At 42.6% G+C, this 20,652-nt stretch overlaps 1 protein-coding gene across 15 annotated transcripts in view; it reads right to left on the reverse strand.

The window, feature by feature from the left end:
* Positions 1–20,652, reverse strand: part of LOC125760989 (tensin-2) — a 161,242-nt gene that overhangs the window by 90,834 nt on the left and 49,756 nt on the right. For 13 of the 15 annotated variants that reach the window (XM_049421678.1, XM_049421677.1, XM_049421679.1 and 10 more), the window contains 2 exons: positions 15,775–16,167; positions 9,966–11,036 (listed from right to left, as the gene is read on the reverse strand). In XM_049421678.1, coding sequence (XP_049277635.1) covers positions 9,966–11,036; positions 15,775–15,840 — 1,137 coding nt within the window. In that variant the 5' untranslated portion in view covers positions 15,841–16,167. Of the gene's footprint in view, positions 1–4,243; positions 4,546–9,965; positions 11,037–15,774; positions 16,168–20,652 lie in introns of those variants that run through there. The other 2 variants (XM_049421687.1, XM_049421686.1) reach the window with 2 other exon arrangements.

The following is a 20,652-nucleotide window of genomic DNA, read 5'->3' on the forward strand; positions in this document are numbered from 1 at the left end:
CTGGTACACTTCCGAGTGGTCAGTAGTACGACGCGGATGGGCACGATTTTTAACGTACGCATATGGTCTATAGAACGCTATTCACTTGGAAAATGTTTGTGCTGGCTTTCGTTGTGCATGCACACGAATAGAATTGCTTTAGACTGTGCAGCAGAAGCAGTAGCAGCAGCAGCAAATTCAAGCATACATAATTTATGTGCCACTGTAAACATATCCGCAAAACCGATCCAATGGTTCCACATGCTGCTCAACCTGTACGGTGTGTGCGCGGTGTCCTCGTTTACCACGGTGTCTGGCGACATTCAAGGAGCGACTGGCGTCTCCAAATCTCGGGCACAACAGCATACGATAAACATTGTGATTAAAAGTTCTTTGGCCCTTTAGACCTTGTGTGTGTGTTTTTTGTTCGAGGGTGGTGGAAATCGGTGAACTAGTGTCGGAGAAGATTCCGGGGTAGTCGGAAAAACTTCAGCTGAGTGGCTTGGCATGCACCGTTGACGAGCAGCAGAACAAGTTATCTGGTACAGTTGATGGTTAGAAGTGGCCCATACCGTTAACCAGATGCTGCAGATGGAGCACCACACCAGATGAAGTGTTGGGTACTTTAAAGAAAGAGTATTTCGCTTTTTATTTCAGGGATTGTTACCAGTTCGCTTGGAATGTAGGTTTTATACGAATTGAAGTTGGAAGGGATTTTTTATGCTTGAAAAAATGGAAACAAAACTTTGGTTTGAATAAAGCGAAAACCCCAAATAGCTTGTATTTTCCCATGTGGGTACGTTCATACTACTCCCTATATATGTAGCTTCAGCTCAAGCAAATGATCGTTCGAACAGTTACGAGAAGTAAGTCCAAGATAATAAGAGCAATTTCGTTAATCATACTTTAATGAACCTTGAAACTAACACTGTCGAAGCAAAACAACAAGAATAACAACAACAACAAAATTCCTGAAGCTTTGCCCGTTGAGGGGCAACAGTTCGATTCGATAAGGATTTTTGATTTTTCCCTCTTTAACACACTGTCGACCGGATGCCGCCATCTCGGGAAGGAACGCGTGGGGCGGTTAATTGATTTTGAAACTTGTTTTTTTTTTGTACCGAACACAACCGACTGATCACACACACACACACGATCTGTTTGTCTGTGGTAAGGTGAAGCTGTGCTGAGAATAGTGGCAATAGTAAAGATATCATCTGAGAAGGGCTAAAATTCAGAATGATTATTACCCGGGCCGGAAGTGGAAGGTTCACGTTGACAGTGGAATTGTTTAGAAGAAGCACCCAAACCGAACAAATCAGCGCTTGTGAAAGTGTGATGTCCAGAGGCAAGGCCACCACAACCTTATCGCCAGTAGGTTGGAAATGTTCGGATTCGTTATCACCGTACACGTCTCACTTGTATCAGCTGCCGGATGGGTATGATTTGAAAAGTAGTGTTATCTATTGAAAATGTCTACACCACACAGACCCACAGACACGGGGTATGCGATGAGTGATGTAATGTGTGCTCACTTTGATGTGAAGTGTGTGTAGAAAGAAAAATGGAGCAATTTCTTCAAAAGTGCTCTGTTTTTGTAGGTCAATCAGTAGCTCTAGTCTAGTCTAGTTTTTAATTAGCATTAGACCACCTTCAACCGAAAACATCCTTTCAACGAATCTAAGGTCTTAGAACGGTATATGCGAAGGATGCACACCGTCTCACCGTAGTTAGTGCCAAGGGAGGCAATTTGGCGCACACAGAGACCAGGAACTAGCGACCAGAACGCATCGATTTGTCAACGGTTGTCTGGCCGGCTTTGCTCCGGTTTCGGGCCCCCACAGGTCCACGGTTGGGTGCAGTTTTTATCCAACGTTTTCAACCCGGACGCCACACTGTGCCGGGACATGAAAGCGTGCCGCCCTTAAACCGTGTCGATGAAAGAAATCGTCGAGACGGCCGGTGCGCACCATTAGGGTCATACCGCGTACGACATGACTTTGTCACTCTCGTTTGACAGTGCGGTCGGACCGATGCACCGAAATATTGTGCTCTACATGTTGTTGTTGTGGTGTGTATGTTTTTTTTAAACTTGCCTTCATTTGCGCGTAAAGTGGCGTTTCTGTGTGTGTGTTTTTTTTCTTCTTTTTTTGCATCCTTCTCCTATGCAGGCCTTGATCAGTTGGCACCTTGCTCACGTGCAGCGTGCAGGTGAATGTGCAACGGTGCAGTTACGTTCGGTGGCTACCGGGAAGCAAACGCACCGTTTGCCAATAGTCTCGTTCTAGGAAGCATCTTTATTTTATTATACACACGTACACACGTACCGCAGCAAGGGTCGTGTCTAAGATATACCAAGAGTCACCAAACAAAAAAAGATGATTTATGGTGACGTGACCGGTTTTTTATGTTTTGTTTTGCCTCTTAGTGTCTAGTTTAGACATTTGAGGCGAAAGTATGCAGTTTTACTTCACATTACACCACCATAGAGAGAGAGAAGCAAAAAAAACGAATTCTTTTTTCTGTACAATGAAGTGTAAACCCCATAGCCATAGCTTACCACATTGTGCACAGTTCTTTTTCCACACACCTTATGCAAACTGAAGCGAAAATCAAACACGTGCTTATACCGTCTTGCGCCGGTACTAATACACGCGAACTAAGCCGTAGTTACACACAGTCACATCATTTTTGGTCAGAAGTGGCCGCGATTTGTGTGCGATAAAAATAGAAGTCCCCTCAGCGGTGGACTTCAAAATTTATTCGGCACGGGAATCTGTGCTTCGATGCGTTCGCCGGACGGTAAAGGTGCATTGAAGAGAAAAAAAAGGAGAAGAAAAAAATTGCTTTCATCTAGAGTAGAACACAACAAAAAATAAAGCCCCCAAGTATGAGAAAAAATGTTCGTTTCTTCCACCGTTAAAATCAATGTCCGAAATTCGAAATTTAACACCATTCGGAAGGGAGGAAATACGATACCAACACGCTAGAGCTAAACTTTAACCAGCAACGATCGCGAGTTAAAAAAGTCGATCGATAGATGGTGCTTTGCTGGCTTTATTATGATTATCGAACGCATCGTCTTTCATTCGGTATCGTTTTTTTTTGAGGTCGCAGTAAAGATGATTTCGAAACTGCCCAAAAAACAAACTGACCCAGCTATCGGCAGCCCACGCGTGTACGCACAAACACACACACACATGGTGACAGTAAGTGGCGTGTGGTGTTTCAGGTGGGTGGGATATGCTTAGGATCGATGCCACGATATGTTGGCCCAACATAAACATCATATAGAAGCGTTCCTTTTTTGCGTTCCGTCCAACCCACCGAACCGATCGCTCTCGATCACTTTCGATGATCGGTGTGTTTTTACTTTCTTTTTAACTCCCGCTCGTACACCTTCACGGCTCCCAAAATACCAATACCCGCCTATGAGTTTGAGAGACTTTTCGGTTGATAACGGTGTTCCTTTTGCATCATTTCTTTCCCATCTCTCTTGGGGGGTTGGTTGCTTGACCAGCGGGCGATCTTTGGTATCTTCGGGCATCCGCGATCGGCAGGGCATTTGCGAAAGTGGACTTTCACCCTTGGGCGGGCGGGCCATAGGGCTTCAGTAGCGCCCAAAAGCCCGTTCCGGAAGAATGGAAATTATTCACCAAACATACACACACACAGGGGCGCGTTAGCGCAGATTTCAATCACAACCCCCTGACGCTAACTGACGCAATTAATCACCAGCTGTCATAACGGCTGTCGACGCCTTGTCAGTAAGGGTTCGCACTTTGCACGCGCTTCGCACCAGAAACATGTTAAAACAGCACACCCCGCCCGGAACCGAGGGAGGGATGAGAACGATTTGCGATCGAAAACCTTGTTAATAAAGGTAACGCAATGTAAGCGAAGACGCTTCTTCAACTTCAACCAAACACGAACAGGTACGATCATAACAAAACGATTTCCAAAACGCTTTAGTCACACACGCACACACCAAACACTGCTGCAGACACGTTTTTGCATTATTCGCGCCTTGTTTGTTGTTGGGGGTTGGAAAAACAACAAAGCTCATCACAGCTCATTACACAACAAGCGACCACACTTTACACGGTGTTGTTTTCGAACAATACGATCGATAGCCTCTCGTGCGATTGTCACAACATAACAAATACATTTCATGTCGCGTTCGGGTATCGATCATAGAAGAGAAGAAAAACGATAACGATAACGCAAATATGTGCCTGCGATATGATTACACTGTATGTTGTACCTTATCACACTACCCTTCGCACACACACAGGCACATAATAGTGCACATTTACACCATCCACTTATCAGGGGTGCGCGAGCATTTTAGTCGATCTTGCCAAAAAAAAACATAATAACACCTATTTCACGCACACGCACTTTGCCTCTCTTTCTCTCGTTTCCACCCTTCTGCGCCACCCTTGTCGAAGTCTACAAATGATGCCGATTTACCATGCAAGCAAGTGTAAGTAGGTGGCAGAGCGCGAGAAACAGAAAAACGAACCCAGCCGCGGCAACGAATCAAAACAAAATGCGTCTCCATCACGTTGTCTTGCTCGGCGAGAGCTCACGCGTTGGTATGAAACGCTCTCTGAAGCGAACGGAACAATGGGAACCGGAATGGTCATGAATACTGTTTGAATGTGGAAATCAGTTGAATAGGAAGGGTAGAATCAATAGCAGATTTGTATAAACTAAGAAGAAAGTTTAGATTTTTTATAAAAAATTGCTAGAGAAATAGCTTACCAAATACCTTTGTCTAAAGTATGTTTTAATAGGTCAACTGGACGATCAAAACTATATAACATGGGGTTTATTTAAGAGCAGCAGTAAAACGCGTATTTCCTAGTGGAACTAAAATTTCCAGTATCTAATCCGGGTTGTTAATGATTGCTTATTTGTGCAATTTTGTGAACGGCTCGTAAAATATACTGAAGACAGAAAGTTACATTCTTTTAAAAGCACCTATAGATGTATTACGTATACGTATCTTTAGTTTTCCTTATCAGGTATAAACATTTGATGCATGTCTTATGTATTTGTCTTATGAATTTGAATACGATATTAAATTAAATTTAAAATATTTTTTGCAATGAAAAAATGATCTTGAATTCACATAAAAGTTACAAATTGTGTGTTCTGCAAAAGTTTTTTTTTTTTAGATTAGTTAAAAGCTTAGTTATAGTTCATAGTTCATATAAAAAATATGAAATTTATGAAATTTATGAAATATTTCTATCTCAGTATTATGTCCCCAAACGTTTCCATAGTGTGCTCACGATTTTCCGCTTTCAACTCTCATGAGCATACAAATCTTATTCTCTCCCGGCATCTCTCAGTTTCTCTCTCCGCTAGCAGCCCTCTATTCGCGGTCTTTTCTTTACCCAACAACGCCATGCGGAGGTGTGCAACCCTCGGCCGTACGATCGAGGGGTCTCGTCAAGAAGCAAACTCCGGCGAACGGAGTACACATTTCCTTCTCAAGGGCTTCCGACGTTGAAGTGCGCTCAACAGCATCCTCCTCATTGTCGCCTGTACCGAAGAGCTACATTTCCAGAACCCTTTTATGTTTTGCTTGGGGTACGTTAGACGAAACCACACATTTGGGATAGAGGGGCAGAGAAGTCCCTCCGCAACAATGCATTTGCGAAGGGCTGACAAGGTGCATACACGAGGGATGACGTTACCCGATGTGTGTGGCATTTGTGGCACACACGGTAAAGGCGAAGGAATGGTTGAGATGTGCAAGAGGAAAAAAATATGGATCTACCAGCTTGGTTGCATCGGTGCCACACAAACACACACGAAAAAACGGCCGCTGACCGTTTTGGAGTTGGTTGCGGATCTGGCGCGCAAGATAGTATGCTAATCGGTTTAACATCGGCTGTGCGGAGAAGCAATCAACAAGTTGAACCATCAGCTGAAATGCAAATAGCAGAGTTTAGTGAAGTGCGGTCCATAAGTCACCGTTGGAGTGATGCCGTAACACGACGGTGTCGACTGGTATGTAAATTAACCGGTAAAGGGAAGACAGATGGATTAAACGTTGGGCTTACTTAGAAGCGTTACAATCAATCTGCCACAAATCTGCCTGTTACACAAGTTTACTTTGAAGACTTTGGAGGGAAATTTTAAATTAAACTATAACTATTTACTATTCAAAATAAATAAAAGAATAAGTAAACAAACAAATACACTTACTATACCAAAAAAGAATCTAAATAAGTAAGAGATCGAACTAAACATTACGCATCAACCAGGATCGATCGGTCGCGATCGTTTTTCTCCCAATGTGCGAAGCACGAAACACAACAAAACACACGCAAAGCCAGCCACCATCAGTGCGGCGTCAAATGCAAAACGGCACATCCGTTCTTTGCAGCACTCCACCTCTTCACGGTTCCATTCATTCTTCCGGCATTCGGCTGGTGTGTTGCGCCGTATGGTAAAATGCTGTGTTTGTGTGGTGCGCATTTGCGTTCGTTTCCATTTTCCGCAGGCACTTACACACCCGTACCGAGCCACACGCGCAGTTTTGTTTGGTCGAATTTTAGTGTTGAGCGCGGTAAACTTGATCCACCGAACGACAGGAAATTAGTTTTTGGATTAGCCGAAAAACCTCGTGAACGACGGGTGTTTTTCCGCGACAACGCGACTATTGGGCAACGATGACACGATCGCGATCGTACACCGGGAGCCGCTCCGGATGTGGGTCCAGGCATTTTGGGAAATCGAGGACCGGGCGGCAAGTACCACCGGCGTGACAAATCGATCGGCAATGGAATGCTGCACTGCCGCAAGGGCTATAAAGGGCGATCCGGTTTGAAGGATCGCGGAAAGGTACAACGATGGCGGTGGATGATAAGTGCATTTTATTTTCGTGCTGCTTCTCCTTACGTGTGGTGCTGTTGGTGTGCCACTTAACAACTCTTTTCGTGGATGCTGGTGGGCGCACAGCTTCAGCTCGTAGGGATTGAGGATGGAGAATCCCCAAGGAAGCTCCAACATAACAATCCACGTGCAATCGGTGCATGTGTATGGAAGGTGGGGGGTTTGTATTTTTAAAGAGGGATTTGTCTTAAGTGCAGTTCGGCTCGAAATAGTTGGATAGTTGCGTGCTAAAGTAAATGCTGTCTTCTTTTAAAACACACAGCGCTATCGACGTTCTCCTGCGCACAAGAGCGAGTGGGTGTTTGGATTATTTAATTTTAAATCGAGGGAAAAACAAAACTGCACAAAAAAAAAGATCTAGAGGTTTTACCACGACCTTTCAATTCATTGTTTTGCATCGAAGAAAAATTGCACCATTTAATTAAAACCTCAAACTAGCTGAAGAGATCAGGCAGAATCATCCACCGTAATAAAACAAAAAGGGCTCGTAACTTGGGAGTGGTACCATCGCGATACATAGCGTACGCAAAGCAAAAAAAACCCACTTCCCACCGTGTTGACACGCTAGAAAGTGAAACATAAACCACCCGAAACGAAACTGCATCTCCCACCCGGTTAACCTCAAACCGATCGCTTCCCGCACAACCGTACCAGAAAGGAAACCATAAACATTCGCCACATTCATCTCGAACGCTTGGCGATGCATCTTTGCTTAAGAGAAAACGAATCGATTTAACATCCACAGAACGGCGGCAAAACTGGGGTACTGCTCCGCTTTTTTCCTTGCGGTCAGACCACAACCTTTTTTGCGTCGATTCCCTTTGCCCCAAAAAGGGCAAAACAAGCCTGTAATGCGCATACAGATGAAACATAACACTTCCGCACAAACCCTTTCCCCGTGGTGTGCATGCCATAAAGGTCCCTTTACCAACGATATGCGCTGCTACGCGGCGATGCTGATCGACGCTGGAAATCGAAAACTTTCCGGTGGAGAAACAGCGAAAAAAGTGCATTAATAAGAACAACGTAGACACACACGCTGAAACGGAAACTGATGCCCTGGGCGTAATGTTTGGGCTGGGTGGGATCTCCCAATGGGATTGATAACACAGTGCAATTTTATGAATGGCATCCATCCCACCCTTGGTGGTGGAATTGGAAGAAGGGGAAAAAACGGGCCACAGCCTGCATAAGGTAAGGTAGACGATGAGTGTGGTTTGTTTATGCTTGCCCCGGTTCATTCATTCATTCGTTCGGTGCTGTACTAAATCATTCATCCGTTCGCGAACCATAGTACAACCTCTTGGGGGGACTGGCTGCACTCGGCGGGCAGGTATCTCAGGTGCACCGGAGTTTACCAATACGGCTGTGCGTCCCTGTAGACTGGATTTCCTTGAATGGTAAGCCCGCAAGTCTGTCGAACAGTAATTTGTTTTGCGAACGGCCACAAGAGGAAGAGAGTCGTGCGGTGATCAGCGGTGAAGGAACGGGGAAGTGTTGCTGTTGTTGCGCCTCGTTCCGATTTCGATTGTCACCCAATGGTGTAGGCGAACCTGATCCGGCACAGGACAAAAGGTGGCTGGATCGAATTCATCCGTCCGTATGATGGTTGACAAGACAAGGCACAACAGAATGAGCGCCATGATTGGGTCCTCAAGTCTGGTCCGGGTTACACATGGCTTAACTGGAATGAAGAACTTGTTTTGCTAATTTGTCCTTTTTTGTACAGAAAATATGCTTGCCCCCTGCTAACAATATTTCAAATGTAAAAAAGTTTTCTCCCATCTTAATAAAAAGATTTAAAATTTTAAATTTATTACTATTTCTATGAACAGTTCGACAGTGAGGCGGCAAAACATTGAAACTCCTCAAAAACCCGTTAAACAAAATACAAACATACGTACCCGTGGCCGTTCGGCAACATTTGTTCCAAACCCGTTCGACGAAATGGCCAACGAGCAAGTCACGACGGTACCAAGTTTTGACGTGTTCTTGATTGTTTTTCCATCCCACCCGTTACCGACTCGTCGTAAATTCTTATGCTCAGCGAACGGATGCAAATGAACGAACGTACAACCGATGTTTGTTTTAGTATAAAAATCACGCGAGAAGCCCAGAAAATAAAACAACACGAGAACAATATTGACAACTCCTAAGCAAATAGCAAACGCGATGGTACGATCAGGAAGGGTCGTCAGAATTTCGACCGGGTGGTGGTAATTGGATGCCTTTTTCACGCTTGGTAAATATAATTGTTTACATATGGGGATATGTGTGCAATAAATTATAATTTTACCACAAATTTATTTAGTGGTGCTTAGACATTTGTTGTTATTCAGCAACAAAAATGTTTATGGTATATAGCCACCTGGCTATTTAAAAAAAATGAATAGTAAAATAAAACAATAAATTTATGCTTCTATTGCAATGCCAATTGAAGCATACATTTAAAAAATTTGTTAAAGATTGATGCATAATTTCTTTTTCATCCAGTTTGAATTTATGTTTATCCATAACATAGCATTTCTACGAACCACGGGAACGCTTCGTTACAGCGCCATCTATTGAAATTACAACAAACTATCAAAGCGTTTTACAGTGAGCGTTTGTCGTTCAATTGGCTTTTGTTTGAATTTTTGTGCACTTTAGCAACTTGCGGGTAGTCGCCGAGATACACTATTATAGTGAACCTTGGTGATTTACTAAAATACAGGAAAGTATCTCGTATTTCCTGTGTGAAGAATCATGATGCATTTTCGATTCAAACTGACAGTTATAGAATCTTCCTCTGCTCTCAATGTATGAAGGATTTTGGGCGATTTTTTTAAGAAAAGCATTTACACAAATTGAGTAAAATTTAATTCGATTGATTTAGGAAACGTAGAAAATCGAAGAATCGGGTATCAACATCGGCGGTTGTTTTTATCTTTAATTTATCTTTTTACAAATTGAAAACCAAGTCATTCAGATGAGATATAATATACGATAAATTGGAATACTTTTGAAAAAAACTGTGTTTACTTCGAAATAATAAATACGGATTTTTTGGATAAAGAAAACCATTTTCCACTTACCTTTTCCAACCTCACACACTGTTGATGGCAGGTGAAATCACACACCACGCACCGTAACCCAATGTCCAGATGTAAAGGTTTGTGACACTGCTGGCACAACCGCTCGTACGAAGGGGGCAGAATTTGAAATATGTGCGTAAACTTAACCGTCTCGACAGCAGTAACCGGCGCTGGTTCCACGAGAAATCGTGTAAACTTTTTGGTGTCCGCCAACAGGCGCAACTGAGCCTCCCGATGGACTTGTTCATTGGCCGCAACTGATGCCGTCGCTGCCGCCGCAGCTCGCGTTGCCTCGGACCCAACATTCTTTGGTGTCAGCGTGATGATACGAGCGTCATGAAAGTTTTGACCTCGCTGTGGATTCGCATTCAGCTGTCTCAGTATTTGCGTGGGATCCTCATCGATGAACGGTATGCTTCCTTCGCTACTGCCCGGCACAAGGATTTCGTTCTTGTTCTCGTCCACCTGTGCGCTGGCTTTGTTTTCCGTCCGCCCTTCCAGTTCAGCATCGTCACTGATTTTAATCGACGGCACAATATCATAGTTCCCGTTACCATTGCAATCAAACTCATCCGTTGCGTTGGACGTAGTGCTGCTTTGCTGGTGATGCTGTTCCAACGATACATTTCCAACCGTTTCCGGTAGCTTCACCACAATCTGTTGCACCGTTGTTGAGGTTATCCGGCGATCAGGCTTTGGCGGTGGGTCACCACGGTCGGACTGCTTCCGCAGAGGCTTTCCCAGCGCAACGGGCCCATCCGGCTTCTGGAGCACCGGTTCATCGAAGCTGAACTTTACCGTGTTAAGGTGGCGTGTTAGCTTGTCGTTTTCTGTATTACGAGTGTAGGTAGTGCTTTTGAGATTCGACGATTTGAGACGTGACTTCTGGAGCAGCTGCTGCTGGAGTCGATCGCGCCCGGCATCGTTCGGTGGTTGCGTTTCTTCGCTGCTTTCGTTGTCGAAGTCGGCGTTCGGGTTCGGGGCCAGCAACCGTTGCTCGAGTTTCTCCGCATCCGATAGCAACGGACGTCTAACGGCGGGAAGCAACTGGAGCTTCTGAGTATCCTCCGGCTGGTAACGAAAAGGTTGAAAAGCAGAAAATACAAGCCATCAGAATAAATACACATTGTCAACTGCCATTCGCCAAACAACTATCGTGTTACATAATGAAACAGTTTCTTCGGGCAAGATTAAACTATAACTTTCATCGATAAACCAGTGCCGAAAGGTTATTTTACCAGTATCCGTACCGTAATCCCTTTTTTCAGTTTTCCAATGTCACTCTACGACAGGCGAATTTTCAATCTACCATTTTCCGGCAACAGTTATCGGAAGGAACAATTGCTCTAGCTCGTAAATTTCCTGTCCGTAACAGATTGCAGCCGCTAGACACATAGAACTAGTAGTACGGGGAAAACAGTCGCCAGTTGACCGGTCAACGAGCGATTTGGTCATTTTCTGGCAACCAGCAGCCGACACGGCCGAAAGGCTCAAGTGTCCAAATGCTCCACGATAATCAGACATCGAACGATTGGAAATGGAGATTTATGAACACTTACGACACGACACGGGTCCGGCAACTGGTGGACCACTGAGCGAGTGATTAAAAAGTTTTTCACTCGTATGCCATACGGGTTACGGTAGACTACAGGGCGCACAGATACCGATAGACAGCCTTGGACACCACAAGATGACACATGCTGGCGGAAAAGGATGATAATATTTGTCTTTCTTTGAATTATTTGCAGTGAAAAATAAAGTATGATTTGAATGGAAGAAAATGTACTTTTGAAATCTTTATTGGAGAAGTGTGTCCATGTTCCCAGCATTCTCGTTTGGAAATTTCCAGCAAGTTCCTCACGCTAATAAATGTTACGCAAGCTTCCCATTCTGGTAATGCGTAAACGAACGCACTTCAATATTGAATATTCATCATAGTTAATGCGTGAAGGGCTCTGGTTATATTGATTTGCGGCGTGCAACAGCATAAATTGAGTTTAAGTGATTTGACAGCATTTCTGTGACAGCGACAATAATCTTGCCGCTCTTGTTTCAACAACAGTGAATTCGTTCGTGCAACACAACCCGCCAGTAACTTGGGCTTGTTGTGGATGTTTCTGCTTTGTTCTAGGCTTCCCAAGTGTCGACATCGACACTTGCTCTTACCGGGGGGAACGGTCGGGCAAGTATTCGTTTCATCGGTATCGCTAAGAGCTAGTGTAAATCTGTCGTCACCTTTTCCGTTTGCGGGTTGCCCTTTTCTTCCGAGCCTTGTCCCATAGCACGCGGGGTAACTCTCGGTTTCGGCTGATACAGTAAACTTACACGTGACCCGGAAAAGAGCGCTTAGGAAAAATGTGTAGAAAATTGAAACACTTTAGTGATACGTCTGTTGCTTTTTTTTGTTCCTTTTACCCATATAACGCATCGCTAGACCGAACGCATCCCTTACTGATGGATTTAATGGAACAGGCAGTACCGATAATTGATACTTTCTTTGCCTATTCGCGGTACACTCCTGCACCGGTAGATAAATATTTGCTTTCGCTTTTCTTTTCTAACGGCTTTTCTATCCTTCCCACGCCCTGTAGGACAGGGTGGAGCAAGTAGGCAGCCGTCCGATTTGATGCATCGTTGCTTATGCAATTAGAATTTTAAGGTTGGAAATCTAATACCAAGCCACCGGCACACCCTCACAGTCAGATGGCCGTGATTGTGATGCTATGCTTATCCGTAGCTAATCCGACGTATCCGTCAGTATAGTTCACCACCCAAAACTAGGTTCCGGAGCGCGATCGGAATCTTGCCGGGTTGATTGACGAAAAGCGAAAGTGTAGAATTTCAAATGCACCAAAAAGGTGGAAAACATTTATGTGATTATTGTTTTTGTTTTGCCAAACGCAACTCCATTCACCGAAATGACTTTCGCCCTCGGGATTTAGGTTTTAGGGAAAGGGAGACATCATCGGTCTGCCTACACGGAAGCAACATCTGTTACAACAAAACAAAAAAAAAAAGTCTGAGATCCACGACTAATGGTAACTGATCGTGCTGTATTGCCCGGTGTACGTTTTACAAGATCGGAAAAGAAGATAAAAATTAAGACTAATTGAATTTTTCAAAATCATTCAATTTGCTCACGGTTAGCTCTGATGGTGTTGTGATTTTGGCCACCATTTTATTTCCTATGGCAACAGAAAGAAAACTCCAGTAACAGAACGATGATTTTCGCTTTGATTTATGGTGGTGAATTTGGGTTTAACACCCATAGACGTGTTTAGCTTTCCGGAACAAAATGAGATTTTAAAAAGCTTTTAAAGGGCGTATTTTAAGCGCATCGGTGAAAGCAAATTATTATGTGTAAAAAGAAGATCATAATAAAGCAATTAATACGCGCAAATTGGAATGTGTTTTTAATTCTAATGATGGCTTCATTTTTTTCCTTTTATTAAACTGTTGCTTTTATAAGCTTTTTTGATTTGAGTATAAAGTAAAGCAAAAAAAACTTTACTTTAAAGATCACAGCATGTCCTCATCCTATCCATGATTTTGTTGCTAAAATTTCCCACATCTGTCACCGAGACAGCTAAAGAATTGGCGTTGAAATTTGCAACCTTTTGTGGTTTTTCGTTTCCCTATCTGTACTATTTTTTTCTTTCCTTCTTTACCCTTGCGGACAGCTTCATTGGCTTCACGCTGAGTGCTGTTGAATGTCGAGAGGTGGCAACAAAAAATATGCTGGCATCACTCTACGATCGAAACAAATGCTCGGCCAACTGTAGCAAATAGTTTGCAGGCCAACTTCTATCGGCGACCGATAATTGGATAATGATTCGATCGAGCTGCTGACATGTAGCTATGATCTATTGGATCAGTAAGGACTGAAGGGATGGTTTGTACTACGGGTATGGAAACGTTGAACTGGGTTTACTTTCTTCACCACCACCAAGAGTACAATTTCCGGCTGGCTGTTTAATGGGTGAGTAAAACACACACCGCTACGGGGATATCGCTAGCCGCAAACCAACAAACCATACGGCACGGCAATATCCGTGCGAAAGTGGTATGAAATATGTATTACTTTGTGGTTTGTTGCATGCAGCGTTCATGATTTAAAGATCACGACCACAAAGTATGGTTGGGATTACTTTGCTGGCAATCTGTTGGAAATTTACTTTTTACTTTTCTGATGCAATTTTATTTTACGGAAAAACTCAAATAATAAAATTAATGCTCAAATAAAATATTTTTTGTAACTAGGTATTTATCACAAACATGCCCAGATATTCAAGTGTTTTGATACGAGCTGGCGAGCCACCGATATTTTGCTTTGAGATGCGAGCAAACCAACCCTGACAAGTTCGTGAGCAGTTTCTAAAAGGCCACGCGACCAACCAAAAATATGTTGAAAATGGTTGAAAATGGTTATTAACAAAACATAAACATAAAAATTCATTAAATTGGTTTGAATAAAATGAATTGACATAATATTTGCGCTTGTGAATTTAAAATTTCAAATCTGCTTGATTTAGTTATATCCTTTAAGGATACAGTGTTAGACAGTATTGGAGTATTGTTTGTAATATTTCTAACAGGTTTTTTTATTGTATAATTCAAGCAATTTCATCGAAATAGAATTTTTACCATCTTTGTACTGAAAGCTTGAGAAAAAAAATGAAATATTGAGTACCATCAGTCCTGTAAAAACTACAAGAATTATTCATAAATTTAAAAAATATCTGGATGGGATGGAAATGTAATAAAGTAGGACTATTAATATGTATATCAAGTGCGGCTACAGCCTAAACTAAAAAATATTATGTTCAGCATAATACACATGAACGATATAATCCATTAAAAATGCAAGAATTGTATTTGAATTCCTCACTTATAATCCGTTTATGTTTGTAAAAATTTCTTTCAACATATTGTACTATTTCTTAAGTAAATGTAAAAGAAAGACAACTTAAACTGACTGTAAGTGTTAATTAACTGCCAAGGATACAAATAAATTTAAACAGTGATTTACACTGCAGCATCACCATTTTTCCTTTACCACATCTTTCCATTTAAACAATTTTAGAACAAGAGAAAAAAAACTGAAAACTGAGCCTGAGCATTTTAAGCATACCAAAAAAAAATGAAAGAAGAAAACACCCAAAACAAAAGCATAAACCAAAAATCTAGGTCATTCACGACACCATCCCCAGTGCAAGGCTGGCATCTACGCCATACTGCACTGGAACCGACAACACACGGACATCGTTGAATGGATGATTGTTGTGAATGGAAATTGCAGTGCCTGTCATTTTCATTCCAAGCAGCACATGCTCCTCCTACAGGCATGTACCAGCAATGGCACAACATTCTCCATTCCGGGTGGGTGTACCGGGGAGGAAAATCGTTTCTCCTCGTCCTTCTGCTCCCTCTGTCCGGATATGTACTTTTACTTTGACAACGTTTCGAGCGCTTGTTGCATAAAACGGAAGACGGTAAGAGGCCTTCAATAAAACGGTTTAAAACCAGAAACGACACAACAAACCCCGATAGCGAACTGAAGCTGAATTAGATGGTAACAAAGACTGGAATATTAAATCAACATGCAATTATCTGTAACTGCGACTATTTCATCATTCAGTCACACGACCAAGCAAAAGACACGCCAAACAACAAAAAGGAATCAAATTAATTTTACCAAAAACCTTTTGCAGTGTAATGATCGCAATTAATTGCTCTCATAAAACACTTGCATTAATGCAATAATTCTTCCTTATTTATGACTGCACCCGTATATCCAGGGCATACTTACGTTCAGTATCGGGCTGCTGATTTGGGGACGTTTTTTCTCCTTTGAACAGAGGCAACCCCACGGCATCTTACGGTGGAACGGGTTGCCACTGTTCACTGATTACTCTCACACACACAGACGGCTCACGGACACTTTATCGGCTTTTGTAGGGAATGGTAGAAACATACGTACAGCATGGCCACAACACGGCTAAGTCTTTTCCGAATGTACATGACGGACGGGCTTGTGCCGTTTCATTGTCTAATAGTGCTTTTCGTTCAGTCCCTCAAACGATCGGTGTTGAGGGTGGATGGTGATGATCTAGTTTCACTTTGCACTATCACTTTCATTGCGTTAAATGGTTTATGTTGCTTTCTTACTTCTGGTTCTTTGATCTTTAATGTGTTGGATTATCTGTCAAGGAGAGAAGTAAAAAAAGCTTCAGATTAGATTTTTATTTTATTTTTGCAAAGACTTTGTGGTTCTTACAAATTGTCTATTAATATTAAGAAAAAAAGATAAATAAAGTTTTTTTTAATAATTTAATTGTTTCTTTATACATCCACAAATGATGCTCAAGGTTACTTCCATCCGGTTAAATGTCTCGAAAGGGAAACTATCGTCAACATACGCATTTGAATGCAAGGGTTTGAAAGTAACATAATGGAGCTAATTTTATTTGACATGGAAATTAACAACTTTTTGCCCGAACAGACCTTCTATTGAACAGGTTATGTAGGCTCAAGTGATCATTTTTGCGCCGTAATGTGATTTTAATGAATAGTAAAATGTCATGTTAACAAAAACAAGACTGATTATTCACGTCTAAATTTTATACATTGAGTTGTGTCAAGTTATTAAAACGTCATAAACGTTGTAATTGAACCATGTCTTCGTGTAATGTCTAAAAAAATTGGAAACATCCGCAAATAAAATGTCAAATATATATAAATTTTGGTTATTTATTTCTTAAGTACTAAAAATTATATTAAACAATTTCATAAACATTAAATTGTACATTTAAATTTAAATTTCCTAACTGTGACTCCTCTACTAAAAACTAGTCGTGTTCAAATTCAATCAACAATAAATTGTCAACGATATTTGCTGCGTAAGCACTCCTTTCAGCTATGTAAACACATCACTAGCGCTTTCTCTGCTAGTTTAACTAACGCCCAACTAATTGCAACCTATGCTTCTTTGCCGGGATTCACAGCTAGATCCACAAACCGGCAGATGATCGACCAACCATCGATGAGTTAAGAGCTCTCGAGCGTTCCTCGTGATGGAAGGTTTGTCGCGAAGTTATTCAGCGTTAATGCGCGAAATGTATATAAATATGTGCACTGCACGTACTGCAAATAGTGTTTGCATTCGATGATTTGCTAGTGACAGGCCAGGCAATTTGCCTTCCCGTGATGGTGCTTTGTGGTGAGTGTTGAAAGAGGATTTGTACACACCATTATGCATCGTCGATGGTGTCGATCGATGATGTATACCCATCATCACGTTTCTGCATTTATGCTGCCATTCCTTTTGTTGGTGATATTCATCGCTGGGTTGGATTAGATCGAAGACACGTACCAGTACAACCCGACTAGTCGGGGAAAGGGATAATATTTGAGCGGTAAAATGATGATGATGATGATTATAAATGTATAACCGGTAGCTAAGCCGATTATGTTCCGAGATCTTCCTAAGCACAGAAGAAGGGGGGAAAATTTTCCATCTAAGCTTTGAGCGAAATATATTCATGTATAGGAAATACAGAGATTAAATCATTTCCATGGAAAAAAAACTAACATCCCACTAAAAGTTTTGCAAAACAAATCGTTGTCCATCGTGAAGACACATACATTGTAGAAGGGGAGTGCGCACAAAAAACATCCCAAGAAAAGCTAAATCCCCTTTTAGCCACGCTCGGTGCCGGTATCTTGCTTCCCCATCTTGTCTATCGATGTCTTCTCGAATGCAGTTTTGCATTTCTATTGCCATTTGCTTAGCGTCACACACGATCCCTCACATGGCCAGATTCCGATCTTCGCTCCATTTGCTGACCGGTTCGTCCGGGCGCTACCACAAACCACCACACATGGGTGCATAGGACACATAGTACACGATTCTGGCTCTAGCGGAGGGAACTTTTTGAAGAAGTGATTTGCTTTCATTTGTCATGCGCGGCATCCCATCCAACTGCAAAGGAATTCTTATGCATTGTCGCTTACGATTGCATTCGAACGGCGGACAGAGACGAGGATGTGCTGTCTGTTTGTATTTTGTGGCTGTTCTTTCTCAAAAGAATCGCACACAACGGCAAACACCAATCATCGACATACACTGTGTCGCTTTGAAAAGTTAGTACTGTTTCACTGTAAGCCTGTGTAAGAAAAACTCAGCGGTATTATCTTCACGATACATCCACTTCGTACGTGCAATGATGGGCTTTGGCATGTATGCGACTGGCAGGAAAAATTACGTGCCCTCCAACGCGGACTTCAATCTCATCTGGTATTGCGATTCGTGTCACACTCGAGTCACCAACCGAGCGAGAGAAAGATACGACTCGGTCCAATGGATCGATCCAACACCAGACACGGATTGACTTTTGCTGTCAATACATATCATTGTTCGCATTGGCAGCTGGATGGTGAAGGGCACCCGGCCGGAATACGTGTGGGCTGGAGAAAGTTTCTTCCCAAGGGCCCTTTGCCTGGATCGTTACATGTTCACCACGGCGTTGTAATCGACACACGCGGCAGCAACCATTCCAATCCCGGGGAGTTGCTTCCAGAGTGCTTTGGTAATGCTACATTTCCGGCATCTTCAAGACAAAAGCTATCAGCGTGGGATGCGATGCGATGTGGAGCATGCGATGTGCCAGCATACAGTTCAGGTAAATCGTAAAAATAATACTGCACATTAAGCGTTTTGAAAACGGGCTCTTTGGAAGGGTTTGGAAATGTATAGTTTGAAGTGCTGTTTTATGTTTCAATTAATGGATGGATGAAAAAAAGGCATAAAACCATTTTTTTTTCTTCGTGGGATACCAAAAGGGGCATATTTGTAGGCAAAATTTGTGAGGGGAACACGTAATTTGGAACTATTTTTTTTTCTAATTATGTTTTTTAATAATTTCATTCTTTATACCCTAGTAACATATGGCTGCCAGCCAGCATTGCAGAGACCCGAAAGGCAATCTCATGTCTCGAGAGTAACAACGCGTCAGGGATATGGATAGAAGCCGAGCCGATCAAGAATAGAGGTGCAGCAATGAAACAAAAAGTTCATTAATTTTTTTACTGAGGTCGAGGTGATTGGAATCTCTGTGTCATCTACCCCATAAACAAGAAGAGATATAGACTAAAGTCAACAGTTACAGGGGTATTATGGCGTTGAATTTCGACTTCAAAATATTATCTCTAATACTGCAAGAGGATTTCGATTTTTGGGGAAATCAACCACTGACCAGATCTTGGAAAAGATGGCGGAGCTCTACTTTTTCCACCTCTTCATAGATTTAGGAGGCGTATAGAAGGCCGCATAAGATATTGCAAAGAATACCTGGGCGACCTACTGAGCTCTTTTGTAATCTCAGCCAAGCTTCCCGGACTTATACGAATGATAATGACCAACGTCACAGGTGATGAAGGATGGAATTCTCTCAGGAGCCTTTGCTACCACCAGAGGTCTACACCAAAGAGGATGGGTTACCTTGTCTCCTCTTCAACCTAGCACTAGAGAGGGCCATCCGCAACTCAGAGGAAACTTCGGGAATCCTGGCATTGTGACGATCGGAATTGGGGTTATATAGAACTTATGTAGTTCCAGTAGGTGGAGTCCAACCTGTCGGAGATCGGCTGCAGTCGTGTATGAAGGACTGCATTCCTGGACCGAGTTTCCTGGAGACGGATTGGCGACTTGGTCATGTCTTCGTGACGTGCTCTAGCATGAGCAGGCCTAGAAAGAAGAAAGAAGTAGTTCCAGTACCCATATACCCCTCTCAGACATGGATTCTGTCAAAAATTAGTCTAGAGGAAGATGGTCAGAAGGAATTTTTGGCCCCGTATGTGCTCCGTAGGTTAGACTGTGCTCCGTACAGCGAATTAGACTTGCCAAGATTTTTTGGATTGGTCATGTCATTCAAATGACACTGAACGACCCAGGCCGTAAGGTCCTTTCAGATGCGTCCTCCAGAAAGGCCGGGATGATGGATTGGCAGACGACGGCGCTGGACTGTGGACTGGTTTAGAGCACTCTTGGAAGAGGCATGTAATATATTACTACCATGTGTGTTAAGATATTTAACAAAAAATGCCTTCTCAACAAAACAAACGATTTCCCACATTCGAATAAATTGTGACTTAATCATGTGCAGCAATTTGTTAATCCCAGCACATGCAACACCGAGATGGCGCATTCCTCCCAAAAAACCCAGAACAATAAAACGGTTTAACTTGAACGTAATAAATGTTCACACTTCACGCAGCTGACAGTGACGGGGCTGATGGGAATTGTAGTATGAAAAATTGAGCAAAAAAGGTTAAGCATTATGTTTTGCTTTCGGCATTTCTTCCAGTTCGGCTCATCGTGCCCATCCGTGCCGGCAGATAACTGCGAGCGAAAAAGTGGAGAACAGAACAAATTACTTGCACATTAAATGCTCATCTATCAAAGTTCCGGCGAAGCGGCATTGCCACCGAAGTGTAAAGTGGTTTTTCACTTTTGTTATTGCTCTCGATTTCAGTTTTTTGAGGGCTCGTAACCAACAAAAAACCAGACCGGGCCCATATGGATTGCTAGTGCAGGGAAGGAAATGCAATACCCAACCCATCACCGCCGTGGGTGCATGGTGCTCGGAATCGAATGCACAATTTATTGCATTTTATAATTCATTCCAGT

The sequence above is a fragment of the Anopheles funestus genome, chromosome 2RL (assembly GCF_943734845.2).
Source record: "Anopheles funestus chromosome 2RL, idAnoFuneDA-416_04, whole genome shotgun sequence".
NCBI lineage: Eukaryota > Metazoa > Arthropoda > Insecta > Diptera > Culicidae > Anopheles > Anopheles funestus.